This window comes from Thalassophryne amazonica, chromosome 13, assembly GCF_902500255.1.
Source record: "Thalassophryne amazonica chromosome 13, fThaAma1.1, whole genome shotgun sequence".
Lineage (NCBI taxonomy): Eukaryota > Metazoa > Chordata > Actinopteri > Batrachoidiformes > Batrachoididae > Thalassophryne > Thalassophryne amazonica.
The window spans coordinates 74,031,685-74,052,273 of record NC_047115.1 but is presented as its reverse complement, the minus strand read 5'-3'; the positions used below and the strand labels follow the sequence as shown (position 1 = coordinate 74,052,273).

General features: G+C 44.7%; 1 protein-coding gene across 11 annotated transcripts in view; it reads right to left on the bottom strand.

Annotated features, from left to right (window-relative positions):
• Nucleotides 1-20,589, bottom strand: part of ikzf1 (IKAROS family zinc finger 1 (Ikaros)) — a 45,601-nt gene that overhangs the window by 23,902 nt on the left and 1,110 nt on the right. For 7 of the 11 annotated variants that reach the window (XM_034184772.1, XM_034184773.1, XM_034184766.1 and 4 more), the window contains exons 2-3: nucleotides 17,319-17,372; nucleotides 17,035-17,148 (exon numbers count right to left, since the gene is read on the bottom strand). In XM_034184772.1, the coding sequence (XP_034040663.1) occupies nucleotides 17,035-17,148; nucleotides 17,319-17,372 (168 nt within the window). Of the gene's footprint in view, nucleotides 1-17,034; nucleotides 17,149-17,234; nucleotides 17,373-20,589 lie in introns of all 11 variants that reach the window. The other 4 variants (XM_034184764.1, XM_034184763.1, XM_034184767.1 and 1 more) reach the window with 1 other exon arrangement.

Sequence of the window (20,589 nt, the reverse complement as noted above, 5' to 3'; positions counted from 1 at the left end):
CCGATGCCTCCATCTCAGTTCCCTCCTGTGGCGTAATTAATAGAATTATGAATTGGGATTACACGCTTGTCTTCTTTCAGCGCTTGCACACTATTATAATATTTGATGTGTCTTTTATTACCAGAGTCATATTACTGTTTATTTATTAATGTATTTATTTACACAGATTTGGGAGACACTACGTTCTTTTGTTGTTGTAATAACAATGACAATGAATAAATTTAATTTAATTGAAATGATTCAAGGAATCTGGAGAAATTTCAGTGTGTAAAAGACAAGGGCACAAGCCTAAGTAGCAAACCTGTGATTTCTGATCCTACAGATGGCACTGCATCAAGAACTGCCATTCATCAATAGCTGATATAACCACATCGGCAAGGGATTACTTTGGAAAACCTTTGTCAAACACTACAATACAGAGTTACATTCACAAATAACACTTAAAACTTTATTGTACAAAATATAAGCCTTATGTTAACCTTGTCCAGAACCAGCGTCAACTTCTCTAGACTCAGAGGCATCTGTATTGGACCATCACATAATGGAAACTTATATTGTAGTCAGACATATCATTATTCTAGATGTGTTTTGGAAGAAATGGACACCATGTGCTCTTGACCAAAGTCAAAAAGGAACATCCATACTGTTATCACCTAATGGTCCAAAAGCCAGGGTCTTCATGATATGGGCCCTTGACAAAGGTAATTTACACCTCTGTGATGGCAATATTAATGCCAGAAACTACACTGACACTTTAGAGCGACACATGCTGCAAAGAAGATGACATTTTTTCCAGGGACGTCTATGTATTTTTCAACAAGACAATGGAAAACTATATTCTGCACACATTCCAAAGGCATGGCTGTAGAAGAAGTTGGTACGGATACCGGACTGCCCTGCCTGCAATCCTGACCTGTCCCCATTGGAGAAAGTTTGGAGAATTTTGAAGCCAAAAATTTAACATCAACCCTGGAGTGTTGCACACTGTAAGATGTGTTTGTAGGGAGAATGTGACAAAATAACACCTGAAATGCTTCGTATCCTCAACATCAATACATTCTTTAAAGTGCAGTGAGAAGGAATGGCAACATTACAATATGGTAAATGTTTGAGCTTCTCAACTTTATCTGAATCGTATTGCAGGTCTTAAATGAATTAATGGATGTATAATAAATGAAATGAAGATGACCACAGAAAAAAACATGAAATATCTTGGGTTCATACTATCTGCAGTGAAACGGAAGTCAAAATAAATGTAAGAATCACTGTGGAGCATTTTAAAATGCATTTTCCATACCATCCCAGCTTTTTCTGATTTGAGAATGTCATGCATGGAGCCTATCCCAACAGTCATAGGCTCACAATGGTAAAGGGATTGCATTTATATAATGCTTTTCCATCTACAACCCCTGGCAAAAATTATGGAATCACCAGCCTCGGAGGATGTTCATTCAGTTGTTTAATTTTGTAGAAAAAAAGCAGATCACAGACATGACACAAAACTAAAGTCATTTCAAATGGCAACTTTCTGGCTTTAAGAAACACTATGTTGTGTGGGCCGCTGAAGAGGAGGTACTGCTGGCCCACCACCACCAGATGGCGCCCTGCTTGGAGTGCAGGCTTCAAGCACGAGAGGGCGCCGGAACCAGTGGAGTGACAGCTGTCACATCATCACCACCAGCTGTCACTCATCTACGTCAACCTCCATAAAAGCCGGACTGCAACTCCACCTCCCCACCGAGAAATCAGCTACCATACAGGTAACTTCTCTGCTGAATCTAAAACCGAACAAAAGTCTGATCTCTTTTGCAGCCATTTTCCTGTGACGGAGTCCTTGTCTGCTGTGTTGGCGTTTGGTGTGGACTGCGACGGCTTCGCCTCCCACCCCACCCAGATAAGTGGTTGTCTCAGGAGCTGTCCGAGTGTGTTATCGGAGGTGGAGGTTCTCCCTCCTAATTGAACACAGACTGTGGGATTACTGAGTGTGCGAACTCACACTCATCAAAAACTGTTTCTGTTCTCTGCCAGCAGTACCGGGTCTGACTGCTGAAGACAGTGGCCACCTGGGGCGCAGGGCTTGGCGGCTCCGGTGTTCTTCAGATCCGTTGGTGGTGGAAGTTGTGTGGGATCCGGCTCTTCTCACACCAGACGTCTTCTATCTTCGAGCCTGCCACACGTCACCTGGTGTATAATCGACATTCTGCAATATTTGTATTGTCTGCACTTCGTTGTTCGCTTCACAACATTAAATTGTTACTTGTTGGCTATTCCATTGTCCGTTCATTAACGCCCCCTGTTGTGGGTCCGTGTCACGACACTTCCCAACAGGATTTCTCGGCCAGCGTCATGGATCCCAAGGGGCATCAACCCGAGCTTGAACAGCCAATGGAAGAGCGAGGTGCACAGGCGCCAGCAGGAGGCGTGTTAGGTGAGCTGCAGCAAATTCTAACCGCTTTCACTGCTCGGTTGGATTTAGTAACCGAGCAGAACGTTATCCTCAATCGGAGGATGGAGACTCTCACCGCCAGGGTGGAGGCGCGCGATCAAAGCGCTGCTGCAGCACCTCCTCCTGCTGGTCCCTTGTCAGACACAGACGTTCCACTGGTCGTTCAACGACCCCCCCACCGTCCCCTGAAGCATACATAAGCCCTCTGGAGCCGTACGGAGGTTGTGTCGAGACGTGCGTGGACTTCCTAATGCAGTGTTCGCTCGTCTTTGCACAGCGTCCCATCATGTACGCGTCAGACGCTAGCCGGGTGGCTTATGTTATTAATCTGCTTCGAGGAAAGGCACGCGCCTGGGCTACGGCGCTCTGGGAGCAGAACTCACGGCTCCTAATGTCATACGCTGGGTTTGTAAGGGAGTTCAAACAGGTTTTTGATCATCCCAACAGAGGCGAGACTGCTTCGAGCGTGCTACTGTCAATGAGACAGGGGCGCCGGAGTGCAGCCGAGTATGAAATCAATGATAGACAAAGGAGGCTGGCCCACGGGGAGTGTTTTTTCTGTGGCTCTAGTGATCATATACAGAGGAACTGCCCCACGGTCAAACTACAACGCCCGTCCTTAGAAACTGGGCTAAGGGTGGGCCATAACATTCACGCGGGGAAACCCCGTAGATCCGCACGAGTCCCAGTCACAATCCTTAGTGAGGATTTAACCCTTCATGCCCCAGCACTCGTAGACACGGGGTCGGAAGGGAATCTGCTGGACAGCAGATGGGCAAAGGAAGTAGGGCTCCCTCTGGTGGCTCTGCCTTCACCTTTGAAGGTACGGGCACTAGATGGCACCCTTCTTCCATTAATCACACACCAGACACAGCCCGTGATATTGGTGGTGTCTGGGAATCACAGGGAGGAGATTGTGTTTTATGTAACACCTTCTACCTCCCGAGTGATTATGGGTTTTCCATGGGTGTTAAGACACAATCCCCAGATTGACTGGCTGTCTGGGGTTGTGACGCAGTGGACCGAAACCTGCCACCGGGAGTGTTCAGGATCCTCGGTTCCACCCGGTGAGACAGCTAAAGAGGAGGTCAAAGTCCCCCCCAATCTGACGGCGGTACCGGAGGAGTACCACGATCTTGCTGACGTCTTCAGCAAAGATCTGGCACTCGCCCTTCCCCCGCACCGACCGTACGATTGTGCCATCGATTTGATCCTGGGCGCTGAGTATCCGTCCAGCAGGCTGTACAACCTCTCACGTACGGAACGCGAATCAATGGAGACCTACATCCGGGACTCCTTAGCTGCCGGGTTGATCCAGAACTCCACCTCCCCGATGGGAGCGGGTTTCTTTTTTGTGGGTAAGAAGGACGGCGGACTCCGTCCATGCATTGACTACAGAGGGCTGAACGAGATCACGGTTCACAATCGATACCCTTTGCCTCTGTTGGATTCGGTGTTCATGCCCCTGCATGGAGCCCAAATATTCACTAAACTCGATCTTAGGAATGCGTACCATCTGGTTCGGATCCGGAAGGGAGACGAGTGGAAGACGGCATTTAACGCCCCCTTAGGTCACTTTGAGTACCTGGTCATGCCGTTCGGCCTCACAAACGCCCCCGCAACATTCCAAGCATTGGTTAATGACGTCTTGCGGGACTTCCTGCATCGGTTTGTCTTCGTATATCTAGACGACATACTCATCTTTTCTCCGGACCCTGAGACTCATGTCCAGCATGTACGTCAGGTCCTACAGCGGTTGTTGGAGAACCGGCTGTTTGTGAAGGGCGAGAAGTGCGAGTTCCACCGCACTTCTTTGTCCTTCCTGGGGTTCATCATCTCCTCCAACTCCGTCGCCCCTGATCCGGCCAAGATTGCGGCGGTGAGAGATTGGCCCCACCCAACAAGCCGTAGGAAGCTGCAACAGTTCCTCGGCTTTGCGAACTTCTACAGGAGGTTCATTAAGGGCTACAGTCAGGTAGTTAGCCCCCTGACAGCCCTGACCTCCACTAAGGTCCCCTTCACGTGGTCGGATCGGTGCGAGGCCGCGTTTAGGGAGTTGAAGCGCCGGTTCTCGTCTGCACCAGTTCTGGTGCAACCCGATCCTACTCGCCAGTTCACAGTGGAAGTGGATGCCTCTGACTCAGGGATAGGAGCCGTGCTGTCCCAGAGCGGGGAGTCCGATAAGGTCCTCCACCCATGTGCCTATTTTTCCCGCAGGTTGACCCCGGCTGAGAGGAATTATGACGTCGGCAATCGGGAACTCCTGGCGGTGAAGGAGGCTCTTGAAGAGTGGAGACACCTGTTGGAGGGAGCGACGGTGCCCTTCACGGTTTTCACGGACCATCGGAACCTGGAGTACATCCGGACCGCCAAGCGGTTGAACCCCAGGCAAGCCCGCTGGTCACTGTTCTTCGGGCGCTTTGACTTCCAGATTACATACCGCCCCGGGACCAAGAACCAACGATCAGATGCCCTGTCCCGGGTGCATGAAGAGGAGGCCAAGGCTGAGTTGTCAGACCCCACAGAGACCATCATCCCCGAGTCCACTGTCGTGGCCACCCTCACCTGGGATGTGGAGAAGACCATCCGGGAGGCCCTGACACGGAACCCGGACCCGGGGACCGGCCCGAAGAAGAAACTGTACGTCCCACCGGAAGCCAGAGCTGCCGTTTTGGACTTCTGCCATGGTTCCAAGCTCTCCTGTCATCCCGGGGTGCGCAGGACCATGGCGGTAGTCCAGCAGCGCTTCTGGTGGGCGTCTATGGAGGCCGACATCCGGGACTACGTCCAGGCCTGTACCACCTGTGCCAGGGGCAAGGTTGACCACAAGAGGACCTCAGGACTCCTCCAGCCCCTACCGGTGCCTCACCGCCCCTGGTCCCACATCGGCCTGGACTTTGTCACGGGCCTCCCGCCATCCCAGGGCAACACCACCATTCTCACGATAGTGGACCGGTTCTCCAAGGCGGCCCACTTCGTGGTCCTCCCGAAGCTCCCTATGGCCCAGGAGACATCAGACCTCCTGGTCCACCACGTCGTGCGTCTGCATGGGATACCAGCGGATATCGTCTCAGACCATGGCCCTCAGTTCTCCTCTCAGGTCTGGAGGAGTTTCTGCAGGGAACTGGGGGCCACCGTGAGTCTCTCGTCCGGGTATCACCCTCAGACAAACGGACAGGCAGAGCGGGCCAACCAGGAGCTGGAGCAGGCCCTCCGTTGTGTTACCTCCGCGCACCCGACGGCCTGGAGCACCCATCTGGCCTGGATCGAGTACGCCCACAAGAGCCAAGTGTCGTCAGCCACCGGCCTCTCCCCGTTTGAGGTGTGTTTGGGGTTCCAGCCCCCATTGTTTCCACTTGTGGAGGGAGAGGTTGGTGTGCCCTCGGTCCAGGCCCACCTCAGGAGGTGCCGCCGGGTGTGGCGGACCGCCCGTTCTGCCCTGTTGAAGGCCCGGACGAGGGCCAAGGCCCATGCAGACCGCCGGCGTTCCCCGGCCCCTGCATACCAGCCCGGGCAGGAGGTGTGGTTGTCAACAAAGGACATCCCACTTCAGGTAGACTCTCAGAAACTCACAGGTATATCGGACCGTTTCCCATCACCAAGGTCCTCAGCCCGGCCGCAGTGAAGCTACGGCTACCAGCTTCACTGCGGATCCATCCTGTCTTTCACGTGTCACGAATCAAGCCTTACCACACCTCACCACTCTGCACCCCTGGACCTGCACCGCCTCCTGCCCGGATCATCGACGGGGAGCCGGCATGGACCGTGCGTCGGCTCCTGGACGTCCGTCGCAAGGGTCGGGGGTTCCAGTATCTGGTGGACTGGGAGGGGTATGGCCCCGAGGAACGCTCCTGGGTGAAAAGGAGCTTCATCCTGGACCCGGCCCTCCTGGCCGACTTCTACGCCCGGCACCCGGACAAACCTGGTCGGGCGCCTCCTGGCGCCCGTTGAGGGGGGGGTCCTGTTGTGTGGGCCGCTGAAGAGGAGGTACTGCTGGCCCACCACCACCAGATGGCGCCCTGCTTGGAGTGCGGGCGTCAAGCACGAGAGGGCACCGGAACCAGTGGAGTGACAGCTGTCACATCATCACCACCAGCTGTCACTCATCTACGTCAACCTCCATAAAAGCCAGACTGCAACTCCACCTCCCCGCCGAGAAATCAGCTACCATACAGGTAACTTCTCTGCTGAATCTAAAACCGAACAAAAGTCTGATCTCTTTTGCAGCCGTTTTCCTGTGACGGAGTCCTTGTCTGCTGTGTTGGCGTTTGGTGTGGACTGCGACGGCTTCGCCTCCCACCCCACCCAGATAAGTGGTTGTCTCAGGAGAGGTCAGAGTATGTTATCGGAGGTGGAGGTTCTCCCTCCTAATTGAACACAGACTGTGGGATTACTGAGTGTGCAAACTCACACTCATCAAAAACTGTTTCTGTTCTCTGCCAGCAGTACTGGGTCGGACTGCTGAAGACAGTGGCCACGTGGGGCGCAGGGCTTGGTGGCTCCGGTGTTCTTCAGATCCGTTGGTGGTGGAAGCTGTGTGGGATCCAGCTCTTCTCGCACCAGACGTCTTCTATCTTCGAGCCTGCCACACGTCACCTGGTGTATAATCGACATTCTGCAATATTTGTATTGTCTGTACTTCGTTGTTCGCTTCACAACATTAAATTGTTACTTGTTGGCTATTCCATTGTCCGTTCATTAACGCCCCCTGTTGTGGGTCCATGTCACGACACTTCCCGACACACTATAAGAAATCAGGAAAAAAAAATTGTGTCAGTCAGTAACGGTTACTTTTTAGACCAAGCAGAGGGAAAAAATATGGAATCACTCACTTCTACGGAAAAAATTATGGAATCATGAAAAACAAAAGAACGCTCCAACACATCACTAGTATTTTGTTGCACCACCTCTGGCTTTTATAACAGCTTGCAGTCTCTGAGGCATGCACTTAATGAGTGACAAACAGTACTCTTCATCAGTCTGGCTCCAACTTTCTCTGATTGCTGTTGCCAGATCAGCTTTGCAGGTTGGAGCCTTGTCATGGACCATTTTCTTCAACTTCCACCAAAGATTTTCAATTGGATTAAGATCCGGACTATTTGCAGGCCATGACATTGACCCTATGTGTCTTTTTGCAAGGAATGTTTTCACAGTTTTTGCTCTATGGCAAGATGCATTATCATCTTGAAAAATGATTTCATCATCCCCAAACATCCTTTCAATTGATGGGATAAGAAAAGTGTCCAAAATATCAATGTAAACTTGTGCAGTTATTGATGATGTAATGACAGCCATCTCCCCAGTGCCTTTACCTGACATGCAGCCCCATATCATCAATGACTGTGGAAATTTACATGTTCTCTTCAGGCAGTCATCTTTATAAATCTCATCGGAACGGCACCAAACAAAAGTTCCAGCATCATCACCTTGCCCAATGCAGATTCGAGATTCATCACTGAATATGACTTTCATCCAGTCATCCACAGTCCACGATTACTTTTCCTTAACCCATTGTAACCTTGTTTTTTTCTGTTTAGGTGTTAATGATGGCTTTCGTTTAGCTTTTCTGTATGTAAATCCCATTTCCTTTAGGCGGTTTCTTACAGTTCGGTCACAGACGTTGACTCCAGTTTCCTCCCATTCGTTCCTCATTTGTTTTGTTGTGCATTTTCGATTTTTGAGGCATACTGCTTTAAGTTTTCTGTCTTGACGCTTTGATGTCTTCCTTGGTCTACCAGTATGTTTGCCTTTAACAACCTTCCCATGTTGTTTGTATTTGGTCCAGAGTTTAGACACAGCTGACTGTGAACAACCAACATCTTTTCCAACATTGCATGATGATTTACCCTCTTTTAAGTTTGATAATCCTCTCCTTTGTTTCAATTGACATCTCTCGTGTTGGAGCCATGATTCATGTCAGTCCACTTGGTGCAACAGCTCTCCAAGGTGTGATCACTCCTTTTTAGATGCAGACTAACGAGCAGATCTGATTTGATGCAGGTGTCAGTTTTGGGGATGAAAATTTACAGGGTGATTCCATAATTTATTCCTCAGAATTGAGTGAGTCCATATTTTTTTCCCTCTGCTTGGTCTAAAAAAAGTAACCGTTACTGACTGCCACAATTTTTTCTCTTGATTTCTTATAGTGTTTCTTAAAGCCAGAAAGTTGCCATTTGAAATGACTTTAGTTTTGTGTCATGTCTGTGATCTGCTTTTTTCTAGAAAATTAAACAACTGAATGACCATCCTCCGAGGCCGGTGATTCCATAATTTTTGCCAGGGGTTGTATATCGGAAGCTCAAAACGCTTTACAGTGATGCCTTGCATTCACCCAGTCACACTCACACAATGTCAGGGTTCTGCCATGCAAAGGCGCTCACTACACACTGGGAACAAGTTGGGCATTAAGGTTCTTGCCCAAGGGCCGTTAGTATTTTCCGGCCAGACAGGGGTTTGAACCGAGCATCCTCTGGTTTGATGCTCTCTGCTTAACCACTAAACCATCACCTCCCCATTCTATCACAGACCCACCCACTCACACACACACACACACACACACACACACACACACACACACACACACACACACACACACACACACACACACACACACACACACACACATACACACACACACACGGAGGGAACCCACGCAGACATGGAGAAAGCACACAGGCCCAGGAGGGATGTGATCACACAACCTTGTTGCTCTGAAGCAACAGCGCTAACCTCTAAGGCACCGTGCTGCCAGATTAAATAATAATAATAATACTTATTATTATTATTTGTTTTATTTATTTTTTTTTTACCAATAATGATTGCTTTAATTTCTTTGAATTCTGTCACAAAATTTAAAACAGTTATTGGAGGTACAGCATCTTTTTTTTTAAGTTAACAGGGATTAGTAATCAGAAATGATCGTATTGCAGTGACGTATATGAAAGATGTCAGCAAACATGTAGGTTCTGGAGAGTGTGGTGGAAGCACGGGCAGCTTGTAGGAGGTTCCTGTTCTACACTCAAGCTGCTCTCACTGGCTGAAAATAATCCATGTGTAAAGTCGTGGAACACATGTTAAACCACACCAGCGACACATTCTGCAACACTTGCAGGAACACCAGAAATACTCCTCTAAAGTCGCACTTTTTTAAACTCGTCTCCATGTTTTCGGGAACTTGTCGGCTCAGACTCCCTCAGACATTCTAAAATAGCTCCAGATTCACCACAAGTGAAACAGAACGTATCTCACTGGGATGTTACAAAGGTCATCGCACATGGTTGAATTTTTATATTTTAATGAAGACTTTTTTCCCCCAGTTATTTTCACCAGCTACGGTGGTGATGGTGCACAGCAAAGATCTCGATCCCTGACGAACAGGATGAACAGGAAACAACCTGGTTTTGAGGGTTTGTGCTTTCAGTTCTTTGAGGTCGCATATAGTGCCTCTTGTTTTTGCATTTTCACTTCAGAGAACTGAGAAGCACATGATCCCGGGTGATAATTTTAACTCTTTCAGGCTTTATCAGAGAGGCAGTGATGCACAGATGTACCAGATACTCGCACTTCCCTTCTTTCTCTCTGTCCCAACACACACACACACACACACACACTGAAACACTGAAGATTATATATATATATATATATATATATATATATATATATATATATATATATATATATATATATATATATATATACACGGTGCATCTGGCAAGTATTCACAGCACTCTTTTCCCACATTTTAATATTTAACATTACAGCCTTATTCCAAATTGGATTAAATTCATTTTTTTCCTCAAAGGTCTTATTACAAATTGATTAAAAATAAATTAAAAAAAACTAAGAAATCACATGTACATACATATTCACAGCCTATGCAGTGAAGCCCAAAATTGAGCTCAGGTGCAGCCTGTTTCCACTGATCATCCTTGAGATGTTTCTACAGCGTAATTGGAGTCCACCTGCGCTAAATTCAGATGATTTGGAAAGACACACACCTGTCTATATATAAGGTCCCACAGTTGACAGTCAGAGCACAAACCAAGCATGAAGTTAAAGGAATTGTCTGCGGACCTCTGAGACAGGATTGTCTCAAGGCACAAATCTGGGGAAGGGTACAAAAACATTTCTGCTGCTTTGAAAGTCCCAATGAACACAATGGCCTCCATCATCCGTAAATGGAAGAAGTTCGGATCCACCAGGTCTGTTCCTATTGCTGGCTGCCAGTCTAAACTGAGCGATCGCGGAGAGGGGTCTTAGTCAGGGAGGTGACCAAGAACCCAATGGTCACTCTGTCAGAGCTCCAGCATTCCTCTGTGGAGAGAAGAGAACCTTCCAGATGACAACCATCTTTGCAACAATCCACCAATCAGGCCTGTATGGCAGAGTGGCCAGACAGAAACCACTCCTTAGTAAAAGGCACATGGCAGCCCACCTGGAGTTTGCCAAAAGGCACCTGAAGGACTCTCAGACCATGAGAAACAAAATTCTCTGGTCTGATGAGAAAAAGATTGAACTCTTTGGTGTGAATGCCAGGCGTCATGTTTGGAGGAAACTGGGCACCATCCCTACGGTGAAGCATGGTGGTGGCACCATCGTGGTGTGAGGATGTTTTTCAGTGGCAGGAACTGGGAGACTAGTCAGGATTGAGGGAAAGATGAACGCAGTAATATACAGAGACATCCGGGATGAAAACCTGCTCCAGAGCGCCCTTGACCTCAGACAGGGGCGACAGTTCATCTTTCAGCAGGACAATGAGCCTAAGCACAGAGCCAAGATATCAAAGGAGTGGCTTCAGAACAACTCTGTGAATTCCTTGAGTGGCCCAGCCAGAGTCCAGACCCGAATCTGAATGGCTATCTCTGAAGAGATCCAAAAATGGCTGTGCACCAACACTCCCCATCGAACCTGATGGAGCTTGGGAGATGATGCAAAGAGGAATGTGCTAAACTGCTCAAAGATAGGTGCACCAAGCTTGTGGCATCATATTCAAGAAGACTTGAGGCTGTAATTGCTGCCAAAGGTGCATCAACAACATACTGAGTGTGAATACTTATGTACGTGTTATTTCTTAGTTTTTCTGATTGTTATTATTATTATTATTATTATTATTCATTATAGGAGTGTTTGGAAATTGAAAATGACATTTCCTTTTGAAGAAAAAAATCCATCAACCGCAACATTTAACCAAAGTTCTGGTATACTAATTTATATGTGTGTGTGTATGTGCATGTGTGCCGATGAGCAGAGGATTTGTGAGTGAACGTGCCTGCGTGCTTGCAGGTGTGTGACCTCTGCGGTGTTGCGATGTGCTGCAATGATGTGTGAGCTTGGCCTTGTTCCTGAACTCTTTATCTCCTGGAGTGTTGAAACTGTCTGATGGCAAGTTCTTCTTAGGAAACTCTTGCACATCCTATTTCAGTTTCCTCTCACATTTTATTTTTGACTGTGTGCTAATCTGCACTCTTATCTGGATAAGTGGAAAAAAAAAAGAAAAAAGAAAAGAAAAACACCCACAGGGCGTTCTGATCGAGTCATGTTCAACTGCTTTTATCATTAATATTTTCATGCTTTATTTTGTTAAACGATCTTTTATTCCCTCAAAGTTTTCTCCTTGTTTTATATACTGTATATTTAAAAACGAGTTAAAAACGAAAATCATTTAAGATTCAAGCTCTCATTTGTGCCCATATTAACTCAGTTCATCAACTCATAACCACTAACACTTTGGCGATTCCGTGCTTCAAATGAGTAAATAAGGTCATTATTTTTACAAATGAATAATTACAGTGTATAAAGTCCCACTAAAGAGGTTTCAATGAAGCTTCGTTTTGTCCTTTCTGACATCCTGGCTGTGTTTTGAGAGCTGAGTACATCATCAGCCACAGATCTGATTCCCCTCATGCTGCATCCTTATTTTCCCTAGTTTGATGTTGACAAACTCACATCAAGGCTGCATTAGCTATTCCTTAAGATTGGGTTTATTAATGACATGCAGTGGATCAAAGGTTTTTTTTTTTAACCTTTTCTGCCAGTGACCTAAATGTGTCTCTTTGCAGCCTTAAATTAATTTTTCCTTGGGATTTAGAAGTGCACATATCTCCTACTCGATGTGCATGGGATTAATTTATGTAAACATTATTATTTTGATACTCACATTACTTTCATTTAGCCTGCATGATGCTTTGGGAATAAATGTATTTTTGTAGAGACAGGCAGTGCAGATGCTTCATTGGATAAACGCCCAATAGATATTTTAATTTAAACTCAGACTTTTCATACATCATTTGAGAAATACTCTTAATTTCATAATTTAGTTTATTTGTGTTTGTTGCTTTTTAACAGGATTTTTGATAATGTGTTTATATATATATATAAACATATTAAACAGATTCTCTCCATTTTTGGGAGTAGACTCAAAAAAAAAAGTGGAGCCTCGAAATATAAAAACATTTTTGCAAAAACAAAATAATAATAATAAAAATAAATAAATACAAATTTAAATGAGAAGATGCAGGATGTTAATTCCACCAGTTTTCAGAAAACGTGGAGATGAAGTTGGAATACGTGTGTACAGACATACAGTCAGGCCAGAATATTTAAAGAGGTCACATTGTGCACATTATGGACTCAAGATCTGGTCAAATTTCAGAGCTGAAGCAGATTTGAATGTAACTCGTACTGGGCTGGGAGACGTCTGAGGAACACCAGGAGCTGTTCATGTGGTTTCCCATATAAAAGTGGAGTTGTGGCAGTGGGGGCATCCGGTGTAAAACCTGTGCCAATTCCCAAAGTGGACCTCTACCTGATCCACTATGGTGACTGGGGGTGATCAAAAACAACAGAAGTACTGTGCATAATGGTTTTATCTGTTTGTTTGATTTATTGCTTGTTTAACAGTTAAATGTGGTTGAGGTTTCATTTTACACAAACTCCATCTCCCACAATTTGATACACGTAAACTTAACCATACCTCCTCCTAATTTCCAGCATCTACGTACTACTTACCTTAACTCGGAAACTTTTGTAAAGGAAACGTAAAGGAAGCTCATCTACACTTGTGCTTGCTCTGTGAGACACGCCCACTTAGCTGGTGAGCTCTCTGTGTGACTTGCCCACGCACCTTGCTTTAAGCGGAAAACATATTTAAATGTAATTGAGTGGTCGATTTACATTACAAGCCACTATTATGACTCAAACTGTGTAATATACCAGCTGTGCAGTTTAGTGAAGCAGCAAGCAAAAGCAAAACCTCTTACTTATGCAACTAGATGCATTGGACTCTTTTATTTGTAGATCTATTCATTTGCTCATTGCATTTCACATGGTACATGCTTTGATGAAAATGAATCTTTTTTGGATACAATTTAGGATTTTGACCCACTTGAGCTAAAAATACAGTACAACCTAACAAGACGGACAGGAAAATGAATTTTCCCACCATGTCTTTTAAGGATCTAAAAGTATTACTATGCTAACTATGCAAGTTCTGGCATCATGGAGCCAAAGAAATGGAAACAGACCTTTGATTTCTACTGAACAAATCAAAAAAATGGTGTCAAATGGAAACAGAAAGACAAGTGATGGGATACAAATGAATGTTTATGAGTTCAATGGTATGAATATTTCATAACGGTAAAGATGAATGTTCCATGAATGGTACATTCCAGCTTTCACCAAATTAAATATTCGTTCCATTGAAAGAATGTAAAAACATTCATTATTTGTTTTAATATAATGGATAAAATAGATCCTTGTCATTTGATATTATACTAATTTATAAAAGGGATCATTTATAGTTTATACAGAAAAGGGACTTACATTTTAGTATCCAGTCCAACATGAACTTTAAATAGGAGTCCAAAATTATTCCCAGTCAACTTGGAAAAGCAGTTAAGATAGTTCATAAATAATTCTGATAATGTAATCCATGATGCCCTGCACTGACTTTGTATACTTCCAAAAAAAAAAAAAAAGACTTTGTGTACTCTTCCTCAGTCCAGTGAAAAATTGCATCAGAAATTTGTCCAGGTTTTCATCCTAACTTCATCCTCTTCATCCTAATAACTCGTATGGTGTAGTGGATTTGTTTTTGTGTGTGTTAGAAGAATTAACACCATCAATGAGCTTGTTCAAATTGTCATCCATCAGCAAAACACACTCCGCCATGTTTAGCTAAACGCCACTCTCACTAGTGTAGGGTGGGGTCCGCAGAGTGGAATGGTACAAAACGTATGGAACCAAATTTGCACAGCAAATGGAACTAAATTTGCATGCTAAATGCAACGCAACACAAATGGGACGAATAATCCATGCCATGTGACAAACAAAGCACCAATCAAATTACAAGGATCCACTTAGCCATTATATAAACACAACTAATAAACATAGGGCATCAAATATCCCACTTTGAAGAACTCTGGATAAAATCTGGACATATTGCATACAAATGTTTTGTTGGGTTTTTGCTAGCACAGTAGTGCAGCGGATAACTGAAAAAAATGCTTCAAATGGTGATGCAAGCACCAAATTTGGCACACATACTCTTTAGACATTACTCTTTTAAAAATGCCGGGTACCCACGTGAACTTTCAATAGGCAGCCAAGAAGGGGTCAATTGAAGTATTACACAGGGGTCAAAATTTAAAAATGCTCCAATCATATTGAAAGGTATTCCATATTATTTGTCTGATCATAAATATTCCAAAAAGTTATAGTTTGGACTATCTGTGAATGAATGGTCTGGAGTTATGGGGTAAAAACAGCAAGAACACTCAGCCCCAACCAGTCCCAGCAGAAGACTGCCCCTCCCTGAGCCTGGTTCTGCTGGAGGTTTCTTCCTGTTAAAAGAGAGTTTTTCCTTCCCACTGTAGCCAAGTGCTTGCTCACAGGGGGTCGTTTTGACCGTTGGGGTTTTACATAATTATTGTATGGCCTGCCTTACAATATAAAGCGCCTTGGGGCAACTGTTTGTTGTGATTTGGCGCTATATAAAAAAATTGATTGATTGATTGAAGAACACTGAGAAAGGTCAATTTCAGTTTGTACAGGGGTCAAAAGTTAAAGTTGCTCCAATTTTGGTAAAAAGTGGTGCAAATTACTGGTTGAGCTAATAGGATTAATAAATGGAATAGTTTTGACTGTGTTGCGTGCTTGGCTTGCAAAGTAAAGGTTAAACAATATCAACATCCATTGGATTCTATGACATGTGACATATGCTATCCTGTAACATGATAACTAAGCATGATACATGATGCAAACTATTCCTTTTTAAAACCATATTCACCCAACTAATAATTTGCATCACTTTTTACCAAAATTGGAGCAACTTGGACGTCTATTGAAAGTTCACGTGGGTACCCGGCATTTTTAAAAGAGCAATGTCTAAGGAGTATGTGTGCCAGATTTGGTGCTTGCATCACCATTTGAAGGATCCCTCAGTAAATATTCACTTATCTGCTGCACTACAGGTAAATCAGCCCTCATACAGGTCTACTGTGTCAACTATCAGAACTTATTTTAGTTACAGCTACAATGCTTTTACTTGGTTTGTCAAAATGAGTCAGTCACTTATGTTTTATCATGGCTGAATGAGATCTAGTTTTCCGAGTTGTACTTCAAAAATTCAGCGTTCCCCGTATCCCCTGAAAGCAGTAAGAACATTTAAACTTGTGCATGTGCTTCCTACTTAATTTATAAAATCTTTTGCAATATCTGTCATGGATTCACCTCACAATAAATAATTTACCATTAGCAGTAATTTTGTGACATACATAAGAAATAAAGGTACTTTATAATAACTAGATTTCAGCACCAATAACATTTGTCAAGTTTGTGGAAAAATCCAAAGACATTAATGACACCTTTAATGTCCGTTGGCACTTGCTGAATGTTGTTTAAATATAAAGCAATAAAATGTTGTGAAATATAATCTCTTTAAAAACAACAGCAAGAATTACAATAAGAGTAATTTCAGAAAACTTGGTGAAAATATTGCACAACAGCTGAACTGAGGCCAGCAAACCAGGAGGTTGATTCCCATCAAGGAGTGGAACCAGGAAATCTTGAAGCAATACACACACACATAACTGCACACCTGGAGCAATTTGGGGATTGAGGACTTGCTTTGAGTGATTTCCCTGTCTGGTCAGAAGCCCACCACTCTACCTCTACATCATCACCATCAAACAATTGCGAAATTCCTTTGAGCTGAATGAAAAGTGCAAAAATAAGACCCACCCCCTACTTTTGTGTAATTGTCAGGCCTGTTCTGGAATAAATACCAACGCATTATGAGATGGATCCACGAAGGGGCAGAAACAGGAAATCATAAAATATCTAATATCTTAATTAAAAATATTTATGTATTCATTTTTTTCCATTTCAGAACAACTCTGGATAAAGGGGTGGAACCAGGAAATTGTATGTTTTCATGGCGCTTGGTGATTAGTTTGGGTTTCACCTGGAGTAGATACCATTACATTTTTAGACAGGGATATTTTGACCTTGACCGAGGTGTGCACTCTTCTATTTTACACAAGCTTTGTGTGTGTTTTTTTAAGTGAGAGTGGAGTGTTTTTCTGCCGTACCTTTGTCCCCTCTGTTGTTTTGCTGGTGAGTGGAGCTGGCCGACAGGTCCTCTGGGACGGCCATGGGCTCCTCGGCCTCCTCGGACGCTTCGTTGGCAGGGGAGCTGTCCCTACCTGGGAGGACACACACACACACACCGACACGCGCCCATCACTCACTCTGACACACCTCGTGACTCAGTCATGTACGGTCAGATTACCTCCTGGTGGTTTCGATCTGTTTGTGGGCCTATTGCACCTACGTCCTGCCCTGTCAGTCATGCAGTGGGTGGGTGGGGCTTTACCTGGCATCTGGGCCATTTCCTGGGCCTCTTCTGTCTCCATGCGGTGCAAGTACTCTAATGGGAGAGAGATGGAGATGTAGTGCAAGTTTAATCAACTGCAAGCTGAGGAAACAACATGATATAAAGTGCGAGGAGACTTAACGGTGGACTCCTTCACCTCGGTGACATCGCTCCTGTCACGGCCGCAGATACACCGTGCTCTCCCACATTGAATTACAAAGAATTACAGACATTTTCATTACAACTCTGACAGAGAGAGACGGTCGCTCGGATAGCGTCTCGGTCCGTCTGATGGGCCGGCTGCTAGCGGAGGCTTGCTGGGAATGGGCTTTCAGACCACATTTGTTATTTATTGTTAATTTCCTGCCACGTAATCATCCAAAAATGCAAACTGACTGCCGCAAAATTAAGCAGAAAATTAACTGGCCCCAGGTCACCGTGGATGCGGGTGTTTTCCGTGCCCAGCTGATCGGTGCTCATGTTCTCTCTAATTTACTGAGCATGCATCGCTGAGCCCGAGCAAGCCGCAGTGAGAAGAGCAGAGGAAAGATGGAGAGAAAGATGGAAGAAGACAGACGGGGTGTGGAGGCGGGGGGTCGGTAGTGAAGTGAAGGTAGAGAAGACGGAACAGGAGGGCAAAAGGTCAGAGGAGCAAATGGAACAGGAAGGCTGAGAGAAAGCAGGCCGAAGGACAGGACGGAGATGTTCTACTTATTTATTTCATTATTTTTTTTCGAAGACAAGTCAGTGCGAGTCCAGAAGCAATCCTCTGGCCAGGCCTGAATATCTGAGGAGTCACCAGTGCTCGTGGCCCCATTAATAATGGATGGCCCTCAATCCTGCAGCAGATGGGCCCGACAGCCTCGGCCCCAACTCTGCCGCTTCAAGAAGCCCTTGGCGGGGCCGCTGCCCAGTCCAAGCAGCCACACAGGGAGAAGTGAAGCTCCGGAAAATAGCGAAACGAGCCCAAGGGAGAAGGGGAACCTAGGGCTTCCTGTTTTACTGACAGATGGCTCCACACAGTTGGAACAAATAGTGGGAAGCAACCGGGTCGCTCTGTTGCAACACCGCAATGCAAGTCGAGTCAGGAGCACGGCTGCAGACGCCCAGGATATAAGTGTGAAAGCAGGAGGAGGAGGAGCCTGGGGGCAAAGGTCACTGGTGCAGATGATTTGTTGAGCACAACACGTGGTGTAATGTGTTGCGCCGTGCTCTGCCACAACTCCGAGATGCCGTTTTTCAGCATCTGGAGTTTGAAGGTCGGTCGTGGGTGGAGTTGGAGGTGGAGTTGGGGTATTCTCTCATGTGCCACTTTTGTGTAGGCAGATGGTGAGAGGGGAAATACGGATGTGTTAGTGTATGTGTGTGTGTGTGTGTGTGCGTGTGTGTGTGTGTGTGTGTGTTGGGGGGGGGTTTGCTTTGACAAAAGTAAAAAAAGTTTCTACATTCCACCGCAACTGGCTCACGTAGGCACGTGGAAAATAAGGTGCACAGAGAATATTCAGGAAGTAGACATCGTGATGCTATTTTCATACAGGTTTTACTTTCTGCAGCTTGCAGACATTTTCACCAGCATCGAAAGTTTTGAACTCACAGTTTGAAGCTGTATCCCAGACGAGGCCTAAAAGTCTTAGTTTATGAACCAGCAGCACCTCCTGAGTTCAAACTTTACTGCTCGCATCCTGGTTGTAACCAGAAGGAGGAGATACGTGTTGGTGTGACTATGTGGGCAGGTGGAATCTGTGAACCAGTGAATCGGGGCTGTGACACCACGCACACAGTGGTGGTGGGGATGGGGGGGTGCTGACTGGAAAAGTTTTGCGTCTCTCTACATCAATACGTCAAGTGAGGAGAGGCAGGAAGAGGCTTGCGGGTTGACAGAATTCTCAGTCGTCCTCCCGTGTGTGCTGGGTGGATGCCGCTGCAGGGGGGGGGTTAAAGGTGTCTACTCATGGCAGTGTGCAACAGCTACACCAGGGAGCAGGGTGGAGATGAGAAACAACCAAACCGTTAACAGATACCGAAGACCGCACCAGCAAATACAAGAGGAAGCTCCTACGCCTTAAAGTCAAATGCTAAACTTTGGACCTTCCTGGACACATTCGGATTCCTCACATTAAATCTATATTTTCTTTATGCATTTTTATTTACTTATGAATTTTATTCTCAAAGTGAAAACAAATTTCAACAACATGATCAAAACTTTAATTAAATACTGCGACACATTCTTTCCATTTCTTTTGGATTGGACTTCAACTGACTGGCTGTAAAATAGATTATTTACTTCTATTATTATTATCAGTTAATTTTATTTGTTAATGAATTAATATTTTATATATATATATAAACACACACACACACACACATATATATATATATATATATATATATATATATATATATATATATATATATATATATATATATATATATATGGACTGGGACTGTATGTAATATTTATTCAGGGGTACAAAGTGTGTACTTGCAACTTGGTATCATACAGTAAATATAAATTAAAAAATAAAATAAAACTGTATTTGCACTCATGAAGCAAATTAATAATTTTTGGCTGCATGATAAAATGATGAAACAACAGAAATTAAAATGATACATTTGAAGAAGGCCAAGGAGGTTTGTGTTACATTTAGTTTAAAAATGTAACAATTCACATCTCAGAACAGAAATTTTTGATGAGTTCACTATAATAAAAATCAGAGTTGTAATTATTTGTACTCACAACATATTAAGTATTTGCAGTTGATGAGGAGACTTACTGACCATTAATAAGAAATGGATAAATAGGCAAATATTTTGCACCCTGGTGGGTTTATTATAATTTGCTTGTGTGCATGCTCACTTTTGTTCACTTCAGACACTCATCAGAAATTCATGAAATGTAAGTGGGTGAGGGGAGCTAAAGGTGCACAGAGGAGAACTTTCCTTCATTTGCATCTGACACACTTCACTACTCTGCTGTTCACACAGTGCAATCATTTTAATAACTGTATGCCTTCCTCTGCCACCTCCTACTTCTCTTTCTGCTGACAAGAACGATGATGTCTGTACACTTTTTGCCACTTCTCTTTCCATCCAAGCTTTGTGTGCAGGTACCGCCGATCCGTTCACAGTTTAAAGTAGATATTTAACACCTGAAATCAAACTTTATTTCACTCTAACTATGGTTTGTGTGAAACAGTTTCATCTGCTAAAAAATAAATTTGACTAAAACGAGGCTGCTGTGCGAGATTTTGTGATGTTAATATTAAGTAAG